The sequence below is a fragment of the Baudoinia panamericana genome (assembly GCF_000338955.1).
Source record: "Baudoinia panamericana UAMH 10762 unplaced genomic scaffold BAUCOscaffold_12, whole genome shotgun sequence".
In the NCBI taxonomy this organism is placed as follows: Eukaryota; Fungi; Ascomycota; class Dothideomycetes; order Mycosphaerellales; family Teratosphaeriaceae; genus Baudoinia; species Baudoinia panamericana.
The window spans coordinates 822707-842673 of NW_006911268.1; the positions used below are offsets into that span (position 1 = coordinate 822707).

General features: G+C 57.1%; 11 protein-coding genes across 11 annotated transcripts; 5 read left to right on the forward strand and 6 right to left on the reverse strand.

Moving 5' to 3' along the window:
* Positions 1 to 171: 171 nt before the first annotated feature.
* On the forward strand, positions 172 to 1976 carry BAUCODRAFT_37871 (uncharacterized protein). Its single transcript, XM_007681651.1, has 2 exons — positions 172 to 1301; positions 1368 to 1976. Exons 1-2 carry the CDS (start codon positions 253 to 255, stop codon positions 1909 to 1911), a joined length of 1593 nt encoding a protein of 530 aa, XP_007679841.1. The 5' UTR covers positions 172 to 252; the 3' UTR covers positions 1912 to 1976.
* An 837-nt stretch (positions 1977 to 2813) lies between these two features.
* On the reverse strand, positions 2814 to 4053 carry BAUCODRAFT_37873 (uncharacterized protein). Its single transcript, XM_007681652.1, has one exon. It carries the CDS (start codon positions 3918 to 3920, stop codon positions 3006 to 3008), a length of 915 nt encoding a protein of 304 aa, XP_007679842.1. The 5' UTR covers positions 3921 to 4053; the 3' UTR covers positions 2814 to 3005.
* A 274-nt stretch (positions 4054 to 4327) lies between these two features.
* BAUCODRAFT_37874 (uncharacterized protein) lies at positions 4328 to 5306 on the forward strand. The gene is made up of 2 exons (XM_007681653.1): positions 4328 to 4552; positions 4606 to 5306. The coding sequence occupies exons 1-2, from the start codon at positions 4526 to 4528 to the stop codon at positions 5035 to 5037; spliced, it is 459 nt and encodes a 152-aa protein (XP_007679843.1). The 5' UTR covers positions 4328 to 4525; the 3' UTR covers positions 5038 to 5306.
* Positions 5307 to 6806: 1500 nt separating this feature from the next.
* BAUCODRAFT_76617 (uncharacterized protein) lies at positions 6807 to 8087 on the forward strand (the record flags this gene model as incomplete). Its single annotated transcript, XM_007681723.1, has 1 exon — positions 6807 to 8087. The coding sequence occupies one exon, from the start codon at positions 6807 to 6809 to the stop codon at positions 8085 to 8087; it is 1281 nt and encodes a 426-aa protein (XP_007679913.1).
* Positions 8088 to 8111: 24 nt separating this feature from the next.
* Positions 8112 to 9176, reverse strand: BAUCODRAFT_268531 (uncharacterized protein). Its single transcript, XM_007682026.1, has one exon. It carries the CDS (start codon positions 8931 to 8933, stop codon positions 8136 to 8138), a length of 798 nt encoding a protein of 265 aa, XP_007680216.1. The 5' UTR covers positions 8934 to 9176; the 3' UTR covers positions 8112 to 8135.
* A 233-nt stretch (positions 9177 to 9409) lies between these two features.
* On the forward strand, positions 9410 to 10678 carry BAUCODRAFT_77390 (uncharacterized protein; the record flags this gene model as incomplete). The annotated part of the gene is made up of 3 exons (XM_007681776.1): positions 9410 to 9538; positions 9620 to 10111; positions 10157 to 10678. 3 exons carry the CDS (start codon positions 9410 to 9412, stop codon positions 10676 to 10678), a joined length of 1143 nt encoding a protein of 380 aa, XP_007679966.1.
* Positions 10679 to 11075: 397 nt separating this feature from the next.
* BAUCODRAFT_268725 (uncharacterized protein) lies at positions 11076 to 12096 on the forward strand. Its single transcript, XM_007682027.1, has 2 exons — positions 11076 to 11432; positions 11507 to 12096. The coding sequence occupies exon 2, from the start codon at positions 11546 to 11548 to the stop codon at positions 12023 to 12025; it is 480 nt and encodes a 159-aa protein (XP_007680217.1). The 5' UTR covers positions 11076 to 11432; positions 11507 to 11545; the 3' UTR covers positions 12026 to 12096.
* Positions 12097 to 12167: 71 nt separating this feature from the next.
* BAUCODRAFT_77438 (uncharacterized protein) lies at positions 12168 to 13619 on the reverse strand (the record flags this gene model as incomplete). Its single annotated transcript, XM_007681779.1, has 1 exon — positions 12168 to 13619. One exon carries the CDS (start codon positions 13617 to 13619, stop codon positions 12168 to 12170), a length of 1452 nt encoding a protein of 483 aa, XP_007679969.1.
* A 476-nt stretch (positions 13620 to 14095) lies between these two features.
* BAUCODRAFT_142491 (uncharacterized protein) lies at positions 14096 to 15665 on the reverse strand (the record flags this gene model as incomplete). The annotated part of the gene is made up of 3 exons (XM_007682028.1): positions 14096 to 15002; positions 15171 to 15282; positions 15631 to 15665. 3 exons carry the CDS (start codon positions 15663 to 15665, stop codon positions 14373 to 14375), a joined length of 777 nt encoding a protein of 258 aa, XP_007680218.1. The 3' UTR covers positions 14096 to 14372.
* A 770-nt stretch (positions 15666 to 16435) lies between these two features.
* Positions 16436 to 17662, reverse strand: BAUCODRAFT_37877 (uncharacterized protein). Its single transcript, XM_007681654.1, has one exon. The coding sequence runs from the start codon at positions 17512 to 17514 to the stop codon at positions 16720 to 16722; it is 795 nt and encodes a 264-aa protein (XP_007679844.1). The 5' UTR covers positions 17515 to 17662; the 3' UTR covers positions 16436 to 16719.
* A 211-nt stretch (positions 17663 to 17873) lies between these two features.
* BAUCODRAFT_37878 (uncharacterized protein) lies at positions 17874 to 19853 on the reverse strand. Its single transcript, XM_007681655.1, has one exon. It carries the CDS (start codon positions 19679 to 19681, stop codon positions 18017 to 18019), a length of 1665 nt encoding a protein of 554 aa, XP_007679845.1. The 5' UTR covers positions 19682 to 19853; the 3' UTR covers positions 17874 to 18016.
* Between the last annotated feature and the right edge of the window lie 114 nt (positions 19854 to 19967).

Below are 19967 nucleotides of genomic sequence, written 5' to 3' on the forward strand. Positions count from 1 at the left end.
TGCGAACGTCGGATCTGCCCCGCGTCGGCAACGATGGTGAGCTCCAGACACACATCAACACTGCCAGTACATTTCACTGACATCTCTTGCAGCCATTTCAGAAGGGTAACAAAGTGCGCGCCTTCCACTTTCAGAACGACGCCAAGAAAGGCAGCATGCTAACAGTCGCAGTATGGCGGACGCCGAAACAGGAAGTCAGACGCCGCTCCAACACTACCACGTCATCGGCTTCCCCATGACGAGGATGACGAGATGGAGGATGTCGACGATGCGGAGGATGCCGGCGAGGTGATACAATACGATGAGGACGGCGAAGGCGAGGATGTAGAGGACGCTCCGACTCCGGCCCAAGATGACGAGGAAGAAGACGAGGAAGAGGACGACGCCCCAACCATCACCCAATTACCATCACGAAGGCGAGGACGAGGACGCGGCAGAGGCGGCGCACGCAGAAGTACCCGCTCCGAACGGCTCGACTACGCCACACCCCAGCCCCACGAAGCAGACGACAACGAAGCCTCCGAATCCGGCACTCCCTTTCGCCGCCGCCGAGGTGCGCGTCTCGAAGGCTCCACACGCGCTCGTGGCAGCCGCGGTGGCTTCCGAGGCCGACGACGAGGCGGCCACGCTCCTGAACCCTCCCGAACCGTAGTGGACAAGGACGGCCACGAACTGCCAGTGGTCGACGACGAAGTGCAGGTCGACGACGATGCCGAGGGCAACGCCAAAGTCGACGCCAACGGCAACCTCCTCGGCAACCGCGAGTACCGCGTGCGCACCTTCAAGATCACCGGCAAAAGCGACAAACTCTACATGCTCTCCACCGAGCCCGCACGCTGTTGTGGGTTCAGGGATAGTTATCTCTTCTTCGCCAAGCACCCGAAGCTCTACAAAGTATTACTCACGGAACCGCAAAAACTCGACCTCATCGACCGCGACATCCTGCCCTCTTCCTACAAAGGTCGCAACATCGGCGTCGTCACCGCGCGATCCGTCTTCCGCGAGTTCGGCGCCCGCATCATCGTAGGCGGGAGGAGAGTGGTGGACGACTACAAAGTAGCAGAAGCGCGGGAGCAAGGGGAAGTAGAAGGCGAGCTCGCCGACCCGGAAGACCATATCCCGGATGACAAGGGCAAGTATAACCGCAACCGCTACGTGGCTTGGTTCGGCGCCAGCGAGGTGTATAGGAATGTCGGGCAGGGCGCGGAGCGGAGTCACAAAGCTGGCGCGCCGGGGCAGGGGAAGAAGCGGGGGACGGTGACGGTGGAGAACTGGCAGTTTGTGCATGCGCGGGAGGCGAGGTATGAACATCCCATCTCATTTCCTGTCAACGTGAAGAAGTTTCTTACTGATGTTGTGGGTTCCAGCCGCTTCAACGCGAGACTAACAGCCATGCGCCGTGCGACCCTCGATGGCGTCTACGACTCCCACACGAACATGATGTTCTACCCCAAAATCATGCAACCGACGCATGCGCGCTGGGAACAGATCCCGCCCCCTATCGCCTCAATTACGAACGGCGGTGCAGAGTCCCTCCCCAACGGCACGACAAACAACGGCGGCCCACACGAGGACCACGAAGCCGCAGAACCCAACCCGTCCATCTTCCCCCCCGTCCCACCAATCATCTCCCGCAATTTCGTCATAACCGACACGCACCTCTCCCACCCTGCCCTCCCCTCCTCCTCCGGCTACCCGGGCCCGGACTCAGCCACCCTCGACCCGACATCCGGCTCCAACGGCCTCACCACCATCCCCGCGGAACTTGTGGAAGAACTCCCCGCGGAGTGTCGAGCGGCGTTTGAGCAAGCGCGGGGGGAGGAGACGCGGTGGAAGAGGTCGTGGGGGACTGAGGCCGGCAGTGCGTTGAGGGGGGAGTTGAGGGTCGGGTTTAGTGGGTATCCTGTTTAGTGTTGTTAGGGCGTTGGGCGAATAGGTGTTGTCTTTTTGTGGATGGGGAGATGGGGGTTGGGGGAACTGGATGGGTGGGGGTTTGTGAGGGAGGTTGGTTGGTTGGGGGACGAGTGTTTGTATCTGGCTGATCGTCACTGGCATTCTACGGTGAGCTGTAACCCGGGTGCCAGACGGAGCCACATATGTCTGCTTCACTGGTAGCTGAAACGACACAATTTGCACACAATTACTTGGCCGACGGTCTTGTTTGTTTCCATTACCTACTCTACTCACATCCACTGGTCCAACCCCGCAAGGTCCTCCTTCCACCAGCGCGTCGTGCCAAATTTACTCGCATGACCGCGCTGTCTCCCTCCAACCAGTGGAAGTCGTCGCACGGTCCGCCTTCGCTCACGAGCAAGTGAGCGGTATAGCCAGTCTGTGGTGCCAGTCTGTGACGCGGTTTGTCAAAATTCCAATGAAATTCCTGCGAAGGCAGTCGCATTAGCTGATGAAGGTAATCGCTCGCGACCCCGCCACAACAATCTTCCCGCCGGAGCTGTCGGAGATGGTGGGCGGAAGTTGGAGCGATTTAGAGCGGAGAACGGCAGAAATGAGAGGTGTTCATTCTTAGTTCTCGTCGCGACGAAGAAAAGAAACTGGAACTCCACATTCCCCTGTGCTTCCAACCACTTGTCGTTTTACGCAGTTTTCCCAAACCAAGCACAGTGGTTCTTTCAGTCTGGAAGTGAAATGCATTGCTGAACAAAGCGGAGCGATAACCCCATGCGCCGGGAGAGGTGAGAAAGCCATGCTAGCTCGGAGCCGTGGTATTTTCTTGCAGTCTGAGTTGTTTCTTGTGTCTGGAGGGGGGAGAATGCCGGCAAATTTGGTTGGAGAGAGAGAGAGTGTGTGTGTAAGTTCCCAATCTGTTTCGTGTCATGTGCTCCGAGCCTGCATTGGTCTTGTTCGAATGTGGTGTGTGTGCGTTCACGCGTTAAATGTTGGGCGAGCGGCCGTTGCTGTTAGATGCACCATGAGATGTTAGTTGGCGTTCGATGGCCACGAGTGAACCAACAAGCCTACAAAAAGCGGAGGACATATTGTGGTGATCAGCGCAGTGTATGTAAAGGGAAAGGCTCGACTTGCCCAATCTCCACCACATCGTCGATGTGGTTGCACATGGCCACGAACAAGTCAAAGAACATCTGACTGCCGCCCTTCTCCATCTCCATCTGCATCGTGCCGCTGCGCTTGAAGGTCTTGCGGGAGCGGATGATGAGGGCGAGGTAGTGGGCGCGCAGGCGCGAGTCGCTGGCCGGCGTGTTCGCGTAGGCGAAGCGGGCACTGCGCAGGATGGTGGCGACGTCGATGCCGGACTGCAGGCCTTGCTTGCGGAGGGCGAGACGCTGGAGGTCGGGCAGGGCGAAGCGCAGCGCGGTGCAGTAGACGACCGTGTCCCGGAGGATGTAGTCGCCCACGCCGTGATGGTAGATGGTCGCGAGCTCGTTCGCGCGGGGGCCGTCGGGTTTGGAGGGGTGAGGGTGAGGGTGAGGGTGAGGGGAGAGGGAGGGGCGCATTTGCAGATCTTCTCCGCCCGCCCCGCCGTCCTCGAGCGACCACGTGTTGCGCTTGCGGTCGTGCAGGAGACGCGGCGCGTAGTCGCCTTTATAGAGGTACTCGAGGACGGCGGAGAAGATCTCGGGCTCCTCGTCGGGGAGGTTGATGCGCCGCTGGCCGGGGGAGGCGAAGAACTGCTCGCGCACGGCCTCGGCGAACCAGGGCGAGCGCGCGAGTATGTCCTCGTGCGCGGCGAAGAGACGCTGGTCCTTGCCCACAGCGATCGTGACGATGGCGCTGTTGAGCTTGGGGGAACACCCGCCTACGGAAGGCGACGTGTCGGGAGTAGTCGCGTTCTGCAACGCTTCGCGCATCCTCTGCTTGGCGTCATCACGGAACGAGCGCTTCGTCACCTTGCGCACTTTGCTCGTCGTGTCCTTCGACGCGGCGAAGGAGCGCTTGAACATGGTGAAGCAGGCTGTGAATCAGCGATCAGTTCCGTTTCCCGTCTCGAGGGAGTGGATGAGTGTTGTCGGTTAATGAGCGTTTATGAGTGAGTGTGTAGGGATCGACTCGCGGTGCATGGAAGGCGGTGACACACTCCCCGCTGGTGAAGTGTGCGGCCTTGGACTTGTCGCAGCGGTGGAGCGGAAAGGAAAAAGGGCGTCGTGGGCGGGAGGTCGCCCAGTACTTATACGCGGCGGGAATCCCTGCATCTCCCAAGGCAGTGCTAGACACGCGAGAGCACATGATGGTAGCCTTCCCATTGGCTGGGGGGGATGGGAAGAGTGTGGGGGTGGGTGCACGAGTGGCACAGTGTGTGCCTGGCGCCGCTAAGGTATGCACGTTGTGATCATTTCATGCAGCTGACTCAGGCCGAAACAGTGACTGTGGGTGTTGTAAGGCTCGCTTCACTGGACCATCGCGGGGAGATCTACATCTTCCATATACCTCTTCACTCTGTACAACAGCCCTCTCCACCTTCAACAGTGGATTACTCAAGCAGCAGTGGCCACTGCCTACAACCCATAGCTGCCCGATTGAGAGAGATATCTTACGACATCCAAACACAATGGCTGGCAACAAGCGTATCATGAAGGTGTGATCCCTCACTTGATACTGCATTCGCAATCCATACTGACAGCCACTTAGGAATTCGCCGACATCCAGGCCAACTCCCCCCCCGGCTGCACCATCACCCTCCCCAAAGAAGACGACCTACTAAACTGGGAAGTGACCATGGACGGCCCATCAGACTCCGTCTACGCCGGCGGCCGCTTCAAGCTCGCCGTCGCGCTCCCCAAAGAGTACCCCTTCAAGCCTCCCAACGTCTCCTTCAAAACCAAAATCTACCACCCCAACGTCTCCAACGACGAGCGCGGGTCCATGTGCTTGGGCATGCTGCGGGCGGACGAGTGGAAGCCGCCGAACAAGATCGTCGAGGTGCTGAAGCTGGTGAGGGCGGTGCTGGCGGCGCCGCAACCCGAGGATGCGGTGGAGCCGGGGATCGCGAATGAGTATAAGAATGAGCGGAGGGCGTTTGACAAGAATGCGAAGGAGTGGGTGAGCAAGTATGCTAAGTGAGGAGACTCCTCCCATTGTCGGTGGACAGGGCTCAGCTGAGAGCTGGATTGGGGGAGCAAGTGTGCATGTGCATGGAAGGGAAGGGCACGCCTTGGCCAGGCTGACATTTGTGGCTCGGCGTTCAGAGGATGCTTTTATGGATCATCAGACTGAGCGTGCTGCATGAGCGTCGGGCGTCTGGGGTGGGCATATACAAGCAGTGTAGCCATGTCTCCTGCGGTGGCAACAACCATACGCCTTGTAGATATTTCACTTGTTCTTGCATGACCATCATTGTCGGTTGTCTCACGTGCCTGTACAGGGGTGTGCCTCGTGGCGGGCGGATGCATAACGCAGGGGCCAACTCGCTTCGGCGGCTATCGATTGTGCTATTTTAGACTCGGGAGCTGTCAAAGCGGCTTCTCTTCGGGGTTGGCGAAACGGCGCTGCCAACTGAACTTCTTCCAAGGGTTTGCGACAGGGCTGGCTGCCACGGCGGGAGTGGACTCCGTGGCTTCCATAGCCAAGTATAGTGTCTCCCTGCTACTGCGGTCTAGGCTCGTCCGTGTATTGAGCAAGATGGGGATGCAGCCGCCCGAGCATACCATCCCCATCCCCTCACCACCCCCATCCACGCGCACGGCGCTCGTGCCATCAACCACGGGACCGTCACGATGAGATGGATGGAGCGGGAGCGTCTGCGCAACGAGGGGACGCTGGCGGTCGCGGAGGCGATTCACGAGGCTATGAGCAATACACCGCACAACGAAAGCCCACTACGCCAGAGCGAGTTACCGGGACCGCATCTACCGTTGAGAGAAGCGACGGCGCAACACCTACGCTCGAAGCACGCGCCGCAGCCTCTGTTCGCAGACCCGCAACATCAAGTCCGTGGCTTCAGTCCTACACCGGTCCAGCCACTACCTCATATCGATGCGGTTACAGCTAGCTCGGAGCATGCGTTTGCGGACAGAGATGTGCGACGGCCGTCCAAGCTGCCATTGGGCAGTCTCGCCGTCAGACGCGGTCAGGCAGAGGGAGAGATGTACTATGAATCTCCTACGACAGCCGTTCCGGAGATGGTGAACGCCATGCGACCGCCCTCTTCACCATTGCTACCGCCTTCGCCGTCGCCGCACAAATCACCACGCAAGAAGCCGCGGAAGACCAAGTCGATCGGCGAAGGATTGCGTGGGCTTCGAGCGCGCATTTCCAGCAACAAAAGTATCGCTGAAAGCGGCAGTGACACCCCGACCACGCCCAGCATGACCCCGGATGAATCAAGGCAGTCGTTCAAGTCGGCCTGGACGAAACACTCGAGCTACTTCAATACGAGCAGCTTGCCCACCGAACGCAGCAGTCTGGTCGACGGCAACAGCTCACCTGGCGATTTTGGAAAACTGTCTCCCAGGTGGCCGGAGACGGAGCTCGAAGGCGACGACGACGACGACGCCGGCATGAGTGTAGAAGACGCAATCGGCATGTATGCCGACGGCTTCGAGAGCTCCAAGCACAGCATGGACACGTACGGCCGGCACTCACTGCAAAGCTCACGCTCGGTTGCGAACCAGAGCATCGACACCCATCGCCACAGGCTGTCTCTGCACATCGATCGACCCGTCTCTCAACCCGCGCAGTCCGAGGACGCGCTTCGACCCAACCCTCTCCACCGCCGCAGTCAGAGCGCCAGTTTGCTCGACCAGTGGAGGATCCCACCGGAAATCAGCTCGGATGCATCACAACACGCACCACTCACACACCCGTCGACGCAGCTTGCAAACGGCGACAGCATGCTTCCAACCGAGCAACACCGCCCCACAAGCCAATCCTCCTCCTCCCCCAACCCCATCGCCCGAGACCGCTACGGCTTCAAGAAAGCCTCTCATCACATCTCCGTCCAACAATACGACGCTTGGAACGCCCTCTACACCGAGCACCTCTCCCGCCGCAGCAAAAAATGGCACATCCTCATGAAATCCTACGGCCTCAATACGGAAAATCCCTTCCGCTTCCCGCCCAAAAGCGACAAGATCAAACGCTACGTCCGCAAAGGCATCCCCGCCCACCTCCGCGGCGCGGCGTGGTATTGGTACGCGGGCGGGCCCGGTCGGTTGGCAAAGCAGCCGGGGTTGTATGCTGAGTTGCTGGAGCGGGTGGGAAGGGGTGCGCTGAGCGATAATGATCGGGAGCATATTGAGCGGGATCTTAACCGGACGTTCCCGGATAATGTGAGGTTCAAGCCGGATGCGGCGAGTATGTCGGACGTGCAGGCTGGAGCGGGCGGTGGGGATGAGAAGAAGAAGAAACAGCGGCGGTCGGTTGGCGAGGCTGAGACGCCGATCGTCAAGGCGTTGAGGCGGGTGTTGCAGGCGTTTGCCGTGCATAACCCCGGGATCGGGTACTGTCAGTCGCTCAACTTCATCGCGGGACTACTCTTGCTGTTCCTGGACGAGGACGAAGAGAAAGCGTTCGTCTTGCTGGAGATCGTGACGTCGGTCCACCTCCCCGGCACGCACGGGATCGCGCTCGAGGGCGCAAATATCGACATTGCCGTGCTCATGTCCCTGCTCAAGGATCTCCTCCCGCCCGTCTGGACGAAGCTGGACGACAAGGGCGGTGGAGTCGTCGGCGATCCGGCCGCGCAGTCGCTCCGTCTGCCTACCGTCAGTCTCGCCACAACCGCGTGGTTCATGTCGCTTTTCGTGGGGACGCTGCCCATCGAGTCCGTGCTTCGTGTGTGGGACTGCCTGTTCTTCGAGGGCAGTAAGACGCTTTTCCGCATCGCCCTTGCCATCTTCAAAGCGGGCGAGCATCAGATTTTGGCGGTTAACGATCCGATGGAGATTTTTCAGGTCGTGCAGGCGATCCCGAGGCGAATGTTGAATGTGAATGGGTTGATGGAGGTCAGTTTCCGGAGGGGCAGGGGCAATGGGTTTGGCGGGGTTAGTCAGAGTGATATTGAGCGGAGGCGGGAGGAGCGGCGGAAGCTGGTTCGAGAGGGGGTGGCGAGGACGCAGGGTGGGGCGATGTTGAGGTGGAAGGGGAGGTGGAGGAGTAAGACGAGAGGGTAGATGTGGGCCCTTGTCGACCACCTTCATGGCGGCGGTGTAGGGTTCACTTTATATTACAGGCTGCCTTCCCGCAGCGCCATGACCGTCCATCTTCGCCCACAAGGGTGACACTCGCCAGCGTAGTTCACAATCAGCCGGTACCAGCCTCCTGATTGCGTCCTTCTCGCCTCTGAAATGATCGTCACTCGCGTGCGGCGAGGGCGGATCGCTCTCGAAGAGGTGGCGGGTCCCGGTCATGCCTGCCGGGTCGTACAACATCCAGGGAGGGCCGAAGAAGACATATATCGTTTTCAGTCTCGGGAAGGCGGCGAGCAAGTCGCGGAAATACTGCGAGACGGGCCCGGACAAGGTTTGGCTGGACTGGCATGTGTCGACACGAATGTCGATTGCGAGGGTGGAGGGCATGTTGTAGATGAGTGGCCGGAGAGACGGATATGCCATGGAACCGTAGTGGAACAGATGCTTGTCGAATGTCTTCCGTGGATCACTGAGGGAACGCGAATAGCCATTGTCTTTCCCGCGTGTGGCGCTGGTAAGCTTGGTATCTCCGTGGTCGAACCTACCCGAGTACATGGCCTCGCCGCTCAAGGTGGTGCACGTGTAGAGCACGATTGCGCCGTAGTAGAGTGGCCCGGCTTCGGCGAATAGCCGTTGGGAACATGCCGTCCAGAGCAGATTCGGATCCGAGTGTGGGTGCCGAAGGTCCAGCGCCATGTAGGCCGGCGGCTTGGGGACGGCGTACGAGTAGATCTCGTTGCGGATCTCTGCCGGCAGCCGGAACAGAAGACGCGTGAAGCGGTCTTCGGTAGGTACTGTTCCTACCATCTCGGTGCGGGAGTGGGCCATGATGGGTTGGGCCGTGGGTGTCTCCAGCTTACATATGAGCGTGTGGGGTTATATTGCTGCAGTATGTTTGATCGCGTGGTACAAGAGGGTGTCAGAGCACCCGAGGTATAGCCCAGACAAGCATTGCAACCTGAAGCTTAGCTTCGATCACTGCGGTTAAGCTTGCCGTTCATATCGACGGCAGAGGCGGATATGCACGCCACGTGCATCCGCGCAGGCCCTGAGAACCAATGGAAAATGACGTCGAATTGCCGCTATGCGTAAGGTATAAAATCAAGTCGCAATTGCAGAACAAGGCAAGTGGACGACTCGCTTGCCCGCCGTGGAGAGGAGGTGCGTCATGTCTGAGCAGCCGCTGGTTCGGTTATGAGAATCTGCTTGTCATCCACCTTCCTTGATGGTACTTCCTGATACCTTTGAGTCACGAGACCGAAACATCAACAAACAACCAGCGTCCAGCGGACGGTAGGAAAACCATGGCTCGCAATGCCGCCTTCCACCCCGAACGCGAACCACTCAAAAATGACACGTCATTGCGACTTGACAACAGAAAGATCCACGGTCCTGTCACCTTTCTTAATCCGACACAAGCCCGCTACGATCACGTCCCTGCAAAACAAGCCTTCACCACCGCGGAAGAGTACGACGATGCGGAGCGACGGGCAGAGACCGGCTCTGCAGGCAAGGCAACAGCATCAAACGTGGGCTTCAACTGGACGTCACGCAACAACCGCAAAGGCAGGCACGCGCTGGTGGTCAAGCCTCCCGGTGCGGCCAGTGCGCAGTACACCACGCCTCCACCCAGCAACACTGCTAAGGAGGTCCTCAAGGGCATCTGGCGAATGTTCTGGTACTACCCTATATGGGACGTCAGCTACCTCGTCGCCGTGGTATTCACCTGGGGCTCCGTAATCTGGGTCATCAACGCCTTCTTCGCCTTCCTCCCCTTCACCAACCCAAGCACGAGCTTTCCCACCGAGACGCTCTACGGTGGCGGCATTACCGCTTTCATCGGCGCCACCGTCTTCGAGATAGGCAGTGTGCTGCTGATGTTGGAAGCGGTGAACGAGAACCGGACGGGCTGCTTCGGCTGGGCATTGGAGGAAGTGTACGAGGATCACCTTAGTCGCGTGAAGCCGGACAACTGCACGCATCACCATCCCAACAAGGGCAACCTCGTCGGCAAGCCAGCAAATTCCCATGCGGTGACGACAGACGAGAAGAATCCGACCGTCTCCACAGACGGCACGCCACCCGGTGCGAAATCGTGGGTGTGGTGGCCATCATGGCACGAACTGCGCACACATTACCTCCACGACCTCGGCTTCATCGCGTGTTCGTGGCAAATGTTCGGCGCGACCGTCTTCTGGATCTCGGGCTTTACCGCCTTGCCCGGCATCTTCAACCATCTGTCACCTATCAGCGTGCTCAACGGAGTCTACTGGGTTCCTCAGGTAGTCGGAGGTACAGGATTCGTTATCTCCGGTACGCTGTTCATGCTCGAGACGCAAAAGCATTGGTGGCAACCCGCTTTCGGCGTGCTGGGGTGGCACATTGGGTTTTGGAATTTGGTCGGGGGTATTGGCTTTACGTTGTGTCCGATTTTCGGTTTCGGCACGTCGTACTGGCGGGAGTACCAGGCTAGTTGCTCGACTTTCTGGGGTTCTTGGGCGTTCTTGGTGGGCAGTGCTATTCAGTGGTATGAGAGTCTGGACAAGAATCCGGTGGAGAAGGCGAATGGTTGATTGGTCATTCAGCGTGGCGTTGGAGGTAGTTAGGATGCTTTTGTAAGAGAACTACTGAATGTATGCCATTGATGCGTGACTTTGGGCGCCGCAGCACCCCCGTGGCGCATGATACCATGATAGGTCGCCATAATCGGTTGAGCGTGGTGTTCTAGGCATTACTGGCCTGGGCCGGCGGATCTTGTCGTGGCCCTCGTTCGAGGGGACAAATACAAGTCAGCGGTAAAACGCATACTCGCCCGCCCAGGTAGGGAAGCAAGTCGGCAACTACTACCAGACGAAGTTCGCAAGAAGAAGCTACACTGCGCCTCCCTTACCGTAAGTGAGGGTCAGTTAGCCTTTTCCTTACAGCATCATCTCTTTAGCTGAAGTTACCAGGTTTCACTCTGGCTTCCCACAGACATTCGAAATCCGCCCATTCTTCCTGCACCGCTTACGACGGACCATGGCGACAGCACCAGGGCAGTATCTCGACGCCAGCTACAGGGTGTGGTTGGCGACCGGTACGGCGCGTGCTGCTCGCCTCCCTTCACTGCTTCACACCCCACCTCCGAACGCGCGCAAGAGAATCTAGGAGCTCGCGCTCACCGACCCGAGCGACATCGACATCGCCACCGAACGTCGACCTGCCATCACTCAGACCTGCCGTCGGATTCGTGTTGAGACTTTGCACCTTTACTTCTATCTTAATCGCTTCGCCTTCACAACGACAAGCGCAGGTCGTGACGATCTCGAGGGAGTCTCATGCTGGTTGGTAAGCAGAGCGATGTGTCGACCTGCTCGCGGCTGTCGGAGTTGCAGCTAACCGTGAAATCCTTGATCTTGTAGGAACAAATATCATGGCCCATAGGCGCCGCATTGCGCAACATGGTCATCAAAATCGGCGTTACTAACGGGACGATGATACTCGACCCCCATACCCAGGTGAATCCCTGCGCCAGGCTCACCATGGCCATTAATGATGCGGGCTATTCGCCAAAAGCTCAAAGTCTCCGTCGAAGCGTTCCCTCAGGAGAGAATGTTCTCAAGCCGGACGCTAGCTTCGTTGGGCGCCGATGCTATAGGTCGTCTTTCCACCTTCACTACATGATCTCCAGCGTCATAAAGTTGTGGACTGCCCTCTTGCCCGGGAAAGGGAGAGTTGCACTCTGCTCAGGAAGCCCAACTCGTTTGCTGGCTGGTGTTCTTCGTCCAAGGGAAGTTTGTCCGAGGAAAGTGGACAGCAGACCAGGAAGGAATTTGGAGCGATATCCAACAGAAAGTGGCCTGGGATTGGCGCTTCCCTTGCTTGAAGCTCTGGCGAAGGCACGCGGGCTCCGCATATCGTTAGAGAGGAAGTTATTCTAGGCATTATGGTTTGCGATGTGCCAAAGGTACGGAATGGAGTGCGGAATCAGGCGGTTGCGTGCAAGTGATAAAACGTGACTGAGAGTTCTGAGCGTGGCGCTCACTCGCACAAGGCCTGATCTGCTTGGAAGGGGCAGAAGCTTCACCACCCATACTTCTCCACTGCCACTTGGATGTCCCAGCCCTGCCATGCTAAACGTGCACACCTGTTCCGAACGTCACTATTCATGCCATCAGGACCGGACACCACGACACCGACACGCCCTCCGTCAGCGTCTTGCTTCGCACTCATATCTTCCAACATCTTCTGCGCAAGAGTGCCGATGTCTGGCCGGCCCGCGTTAGATGTAGGCGCCGGTATGCAGACTTGCAACCCCTTCTTGCGTAGTTCGTCCAGTCGCTCATGACCAATCCATTCAAGGTGGGATGCCTCGTGCACCGTCCAGATTAGACCAACTTTACGCCTCGACCGTACCGTCTCCGCATCGTTCTCGTGTAGCAGCGTCCATAGTATGGGGTATGCGACGGCGATGCCAGACCCACCGACAACTAGCAATGCGATGTCACTACTCCGCAACATCTCCAGAGCGTGCATTGAGCCGTAGGGACCGTCAAGGCGAATGTCTGCTGACGCGTGGCTTCGTGCATACCGGAGAAGGTCGGATGAAAACCCATCGTGAGCGCGAATGATGAGGCTGAACCAAGCATGTTGCTGGTCACCTTCCGGAGCCGCAGAAGCAATGGTGAACGGATGGGCTTGAACAAGGTGCTTCCTCGCCAAGGCCGGAACAGAGAGAAAGACGTGTTCCGAGGGCTGCCAGCCGTGTTTGACATCAATGCCGGTCAGAGCACTCCGAATGCTGCTCCATCGTGCCTTCTTAGGCCAGTCCGTAGATACAAGCACGGTCTTGCCATCTTCCATGACCGTCAGATCAGCTCTGAAGAAGCGCGTCTTCATCGCCAGGCGAAAAACCAAGCGGTCAACCAAGAAGATAGCCAATGCCACGAGCGTATACACTCTGCCACCGCGGTGATGAAAGTACACCAAGGCCAGCCCAGCAGCCTGTAATAAGATATGTGCGCCCAAAAAGACCTCGTACCACCACCGACGGAAGCTGGCCAGTGATGTGACAAACAGTAGCTCATAACAGACGAACGCCGCAATACCCAAAATGATGATCCGGCGGGTGAGGAAGTCCCACAAGCTCATGCCATTTGGCCCGAAGAAAAGATACCAGGCCACGAGGATACCAGCTCCGTGCAGTAGCGCGAGTAGGCACATCCACTCGCCCAGTCTCCGATGCAGGATGTTCGTGTTCTCGTAAGAGTATCCGGTCAAGAGCTTGATGGGCTGATTCTTCGCTGCCAGTATGTATAGCCATGGCAGGTTGGCTACGAACAGCAGCGATGCACGATCCGCGAAGACGAAGACGAGCTCGAATTCGTATCGAATGTTAAAGAGGAGATAGAATATATTAAGGCCTAAGAGCAGTAGGACGAGGTATGTCGTCGCATTTGAGGGTGGACCGACGTTGATGAAGGGGATGGTTGGCGGTTGGTACATGCCCATGGCGCGGACGCGGCGCGCAAGCATTTGCCATCGGTTCGCATCGCTCGCCCCTTGGTCCTGGTTATGGAGCAGTGGTGTCGACTCGCTGGCCGACTTCGATTGGATCGGTGGCGTCGCGTTACCCGAAACGGTGCCGCTTGATGTGCTTGATGAGCTTGATAGAGTCCGCTCGCCGTGCGCCAATGGATTGCTCCGTCTCCGTCGCGTAAGTTTGCCATGCCATTCCCAGATAGCGAAGAGCAATATGATCGCACAGCATACCGCTTGGTATGTTAAGATAAAACGCTGTGAGAACCGAATGCCTTCGATGAGCCGCCGGAAGTGCTCTGTCTGATGATCACCCAGCTTCTCAAGGGTGCCTACTGCAGATGATGAGTGCTGTGTGGTTCCTGCAAGATATCGCCACACCATCGGCGACGTCTCTGCCATGCTGCGCTACCGTCGTGAAATATACATAGTGTTGCAGGTTCGAGGATACTGCCTGATAACGGAGACTAGGTGACGCTATCGGAGGATGCGTGCTTTCCGAGATCGGACTTATCTGCTATCAGATCGACCCACTCGGTTCGAACGCTGTTCCAGTAATGATCTTCGGAAACAGCTTAGAGCTTCATACTTGGAGTACGGGATGAATGAGAAGTGACTTGAATTGTAAAGGCGTCCATATTATGTTTGGCGCTTCAGCAATGCTGTCTAAGCAACTACAACAGCAATGCCACGCCCCGACTCCACCGTCCCTCCGCACGCAGACTCGCCGTCTCAGTACAAAGCAAACATTTAGTTCATCTGCCTGATGAGCGCATTGATGTACTCCTCTCTGTTACCGAGATCGCCACCTTCCACGAAGTGCAAGAACTTCCTCGGCCTGAAACCACCGGTTGGGTTGCTGAGCTTGAAGGGCCACAAGAAGTTGGAGGCTTGCTTAAAATTCGGGCCGACAGTGAAGATCTCGTGAATGAGGTCCTCCATGCAGACAATGCCGTACTTGCCGAGGTGCTCCTCGATGATGGCGTTGTCCGTCAGCGGGATACGCTGCTTTTGTGTGGTCTTGGCGTATCCACGCTTGTAGATGAGCTCACGGACGGACTTGAGGTTTGGGTAGCCGTATGCGACGAAGGGCTCGATGATCTTCAGCATCTCGCTTGTAGCCTTGGTAAGGCGGATGAAGACGCCATTGTTGATCTGAAGGAGGCGGAGCAGCTGGAGGGTCTTGCGCTTCTTCGGGTCGATCTTGTTGATACCCTTGATGCGGACAACGAAGACAAGTTTCGGCTCAGCGGGGACATAGTAGCTGCCCTCGCTCTTTGCGACACGGTTCAGGCGGATCTTCTCGCGCTCGGCATCGCGGTACTCCTTGACGTATGACTCGGCGCGCTTGAAGATTTGCTCACGCTTCTGCTTGTTCTCCTGTAACCCTGGTTAGCGGCGGGCGTTCTTAAAGTAGCAGAGGGAAACTATGTGCGCAGGATAGATTCAGTCCCGAAAGATGGTTAACAAACGACAACATTGCCGAAGCTAGTCGAGGTTGGGTAGGTATCATCACCACAGAGCGATTGCATGCAGGGTTGCGCTTACCTTCTTCTTGGCCTCGCGCTGCTCTGCCTTGTCGGCACGCTCCTTCTCCTGGCTCTTGCGCTTCTTGAGCAGCGTCTCCGGGACGAGGATTTGGTCCTTGGTTGGGACGCTCCTACATTATCACAGGTTAGTCGGTCCGCTGTAGCAGCATGGATAGCTGCCGAGCGAAGAAGTGCGGCACAGTGGTCTGCTGGCTCTCATGCATTCTCCGCAAGCACATTTATTTCTGATCGCTGAAGCGGCGCCTCAAGCGACAAAGCCTCGCCAGGCGAGATAGGCACAAAGGCTGAGGCTTTGCGATGGTCTCACATTCTGACGTGCCATTACTGACTACGTGCAGGACTGAGCCAGGATAAGTGCGTCGGTACATGGCTGCTTGGACCGTGAATTTTTCGAGCTTTGCGAGCGGACCGACTGTGCTACTCTTCTTCACCCTGCAAAATACGGGTTGTGGACATACGTCTTGACAGTAGCCGTTCCTTTCTGGGGAGCCATTGCGAAGGTTGATGGCGAAGTGTTGTAAGGTAGAAGTGGATTTCACAATGCGGATGTCTCGAGATTTGTTTCCTTGCCGAAGACGAAAGTGCGGGCTTGGCGAGAGGTCTGTGCGCTGTCTCATGCCTTAGGCAATGAAGGCCCGCCATCGTCGACGACAACATCAATCATCACCTGGTTCAATACCATCACCATGTGACTTTGAGGGCTTGCAGTCATGGCATCCCAAAGGCGTGGCGTAGGTCTGAGCGCCTTCTCCAACGCCGCCATCTCTTCCGACCAATATGCACGCCACGGCCAACAGCTTCGCAGCACTCATGCTGAAGCATTAGCGAACCAACTCTCCGTCTTTCAGGCCGCGCTGCATAACTTTTCCTTGACCCACGCGAAAGACATTCGCTCTAACCCGACCTTCAGAGCCGAGTTCGCGCGTATGTGCAACGCCATCGGCGTGGACCCACTAGCCGGGAGCAATGTCAAAGGCGCAGGCACTGCCAGCGGAGTTGGCAAAGGCAGTGTCTGGGCGAAGATGCTCGGCAGTAGTGTCAACGACTTCTACTTCGAACTAGGCGTTCGTGTCGTCGAGGTTTGTCGAGAGACACGCAATGAAAACGGCGGCATGATTGCCGTCTCTGAAGTGCAGAAACGTGTGGCCAAAGGCCGCACTGGCTTGGTTGGTGGCGGCATGGATGTCACCGAAGACGACGTCCTGCGAGCAATCGAAAGCTTGCAGCCGCTTGGCGGCATGTTCAAGCTGCAGACGCTGGGAAGTAGCAATTTCATTCGCAGTGTGCCCAAGGAGCTTAATCCAGACCAGAGCAAAGTGCTGGAAGTCATTCAGGTGCTAGGCTACGTGACCGTGTCTATGCTTCAAGCCAACCTCAGCTGGGAGAAAGCACGGGCTATCGCTATCATTGATGACTTGGTCGCTGACAGCTTGGTGTGGGTTGACGAGCAAGCAGAGGAGAAAGAGTTTTGGAGCTCAGCGAGCATGCACGAAGGCGGCTGAAAGCACGCTCTACTCTAACGTCTACACGGACTTGCCCACAACCACTCAATAGCTACCTGGCAGCATGTTGACTCGCCCACCGTCAAGGACCGTAATGTTACCGTGCATATAAGCGGCAGCCGGCGACGCAAGGTACAGCACCGTCCCAGCTACATCTTCCGGCTTCCCAAGTCGCTCTTCCGGGATGAACGATTTCGACACCGCACCCTTCTCTGTCGCATCATGCTCTGAGGAGAGGTTCTTGATCAAACCCGCAGCGAGGTCAGACGGGAAGAGTCCCGGCGCTAGTCCATTGACCCTGATCGAGTACGGAATGAGTGCCGAGCCAAGGTGCTTAATTAAATGCGTGGCCGCAGCTTTACTACTGCCATAAGCACTCAGTGTCTGTGGCTGGCGGAGGAAGCCCGCAATCGATGTTGTGACAAGGACCTGGCTGTTGCGGCCCGGGCAGTTTCCCTTCTTGTTCCCTGCGTCCAGAAGCTCGAGAAAGGCCATCGTGGTGAAGAAGATAGAGGCACTGTTGGTGGCGTACGTTTGATTCCAGTCTTCGGTCTTGGACTCGAGGCACTTCTTGCGATAGTCTTGGATCGACATCTTAGAGGAATCGGCGCCGAGGGGAGGTGGCATGGTGCCGCTGTTGCAGCAGAGGAGGTTGATGTAGCCTACATCCTTCTCGATTTGTTCGGCGACTTCACAGAGTGACTCTTTGGACGTAACGTCGCCGACGATTGGCACGATTACACTGGGGTTCAGTTTGACGGTCTCGTCGAGTTTCTCCCTGCGTCGTCCGATGATGTAGACTTTGTGAGCTCCGTTCTCGGCAAACGCTTTCGTCATCATCTTTCCAATGCCTTTCAAAGACCATAGTTAGCAGCGGCTCCCTCGGGGAATTGACAACGATATGCACCTGTGCCACCACCTGTAATGCAGACGACCATGCCATCGACGCTGAACAAGCGTTTCGAGCTGATTTCGCTCATGTCGGCTGCCAATTCACTTGATAAAAGGGTTGTAGTATTCGGACACTGCAGAAACACAAGTAACTCGTGATATATAAATACATTCACGAAGACCCGCTATTCATCCGTCATGATAGCGCTATATAACCCCAGACGAAGTCGCAAAGTCCGGTCTTGGCACATTCATTACACATGTATCATTAGCCATGGGCCAGCCCCAGCGGAGAAAAGTTTGCACCGAACGAACAGAATCGATTTATCAGCAACTACACAGTAGACATAGTGGTATGGTTATGAGACGCACATAGAACGGAGCCGGGTGGATTATCGAGCTATGGCCGTATGGTAGAACGCCTGAACACCTCGCTAAAACCGAACCCTACTCATCTCCGTCTCACGCTCGCCCGGTCATAATCCACCACTCGTCTCCGGCGGTGCATCTCCGCCATCCTCCACCGCACATACAGCATTACCGCATCTTTCGCCACGACGAACAGACATCCCCCAACAAGACTCCGACCCCACTTCTCCTGTAGAATGGATGTCCGCATTCCTGGGATGCGGCGCAAGCCTTGGTAAGTTGTAGGCGCTGACGCGACGGTCCAGGCACGGGGGAGAATGAGTTTGAGCAGTTCACCGGACAGGCCGGCGATGGTAGGGAATAAGATGGCGCCAAGGACCGTCTCGGCGATGGCGGTGGGCGAGAAGGAGAGGCGTCGTTCATTGTTCGCGACTGCTGGTTGTGCGGCAGCCGGCTGAGGCCCGTTGGGTTGCGGCTGCTGGTTCGCTACACCTGCTAGTCTGCCCGCTGCATCGTTCGGTAATGGTTGCGCTTGTGCAGCATCGTCCGGTAGTGGAGGTTGTCGTAGTGGGGGCGCCTGATTGAGCGCTTCTGCCGCTTCCTCTGGTCCCTCCTCCCACTCCTCCCAGATTCCACCGTCGATACGAACCTCGAAGATGTTGCCGCCATCGTCGGCGTTCGCCGCGGCTTCTCCAAGACCAGCGTCTGCGACCGCTTCGTTTGTTGCTTCCTGAGGCTGCGAACTCCGCGGTTGGATTTCCTTCAGCCACCGCTTCTCCTTCTCCGCCCACACCTTGTCGTAGTAGAGGTTGTATGCAGAGCGCAGATATGGCAGTATGGCAAAGCACATGCTCGCCGAAGGTGGCCAGTCACCGTAGTTAAGCGGATCGTCGGGTCCGTGAGATTGAGTGGCGAAGAAGAAGACAGGTAGAACGGGCAGTATCGAGTCTGCGAACTTGGTCCGCGAAAGAATCAGAACAGGTGTAATTAGCGGCACTCCGAGGTATAGCCGCCAGTGTACGAGGTTGTTAAGAAATAGATCGAGTACCTTCTGCGCCGCTTGTTGTGGGTTGTTGAGGTAGACCTCGACCGGCGGCCGGAAACTGTTTTGTATCAAAGGCTGTAGTATTCGGAAGCCATCATTCGGTCCGAAGATGGCATATATGCTGTGCATTCCCCACGCAAGACTTGCTTGATACAGACTCCCAGACAACACAGTAAGCGCACCAGGAGTGACTGCTTGCGTGCCTAGCCTTTCAAGCGCCCGGACTACTTCCACTACGTAGTCCTTCGGCCTAGCAAGCTTGATCTCGGCTTTACATTGCGGACACTCGATCTTGGGCGCAGCTATTGACTGGTTGCGACGGTTCTTGGGTGCTTCCGTATCCGCGATCCAGTCTAGCAAGCATTCTTCGTGTGCTACTAAGGCGCATGGACATGGGTCACGCCATGGCGATGTCTCTGGTGTATCCTCGGTGGAGTCGGAAAAGCAGATCCAGCACTTCTTGATTGACGGATCATCATCGGGGTTGCTAGGGCGGACTTGCTGTACCGGTGGAGACTGCTCCTCTTCTTGCTCGGTCTGCTCTGTCTGCTGGCCCTTGGTGAAGAGTGTTTGCGGGTCTCCATATGCGGTTGACTTTGCAGCATCGTCCAACGATTGCTCTTGTGCTTGTCGCTGAGTCGCGTCACTCTGCGCTGGAGAAGTCCGCCTGTGCGACTGCTGGCGCGCTGGGAGTGAAGCCATTTCCGCGTGGTCTTCAGGCTGCGCTTGTCTAAACGTGATGATGAATTAAGCGTGTTGCACTCATGTATGTCGGTGTCCTACAGCATATGCATACTGACGCGAGAGTACTGACGTCCCGATGTTCGACAGTGACACCATGAATTGATGCTACCAGGTATTGAGGTTGTGCACGCGACTCAGTCAAGCACCATCGCCTTCGGTGACGAATGTCAGATACGATGTGGAGCCGAGCTTCACGGCTGCGTCCGGCACTATCTGATCGACCGCAAGTAGAGTTGTGGTGCGT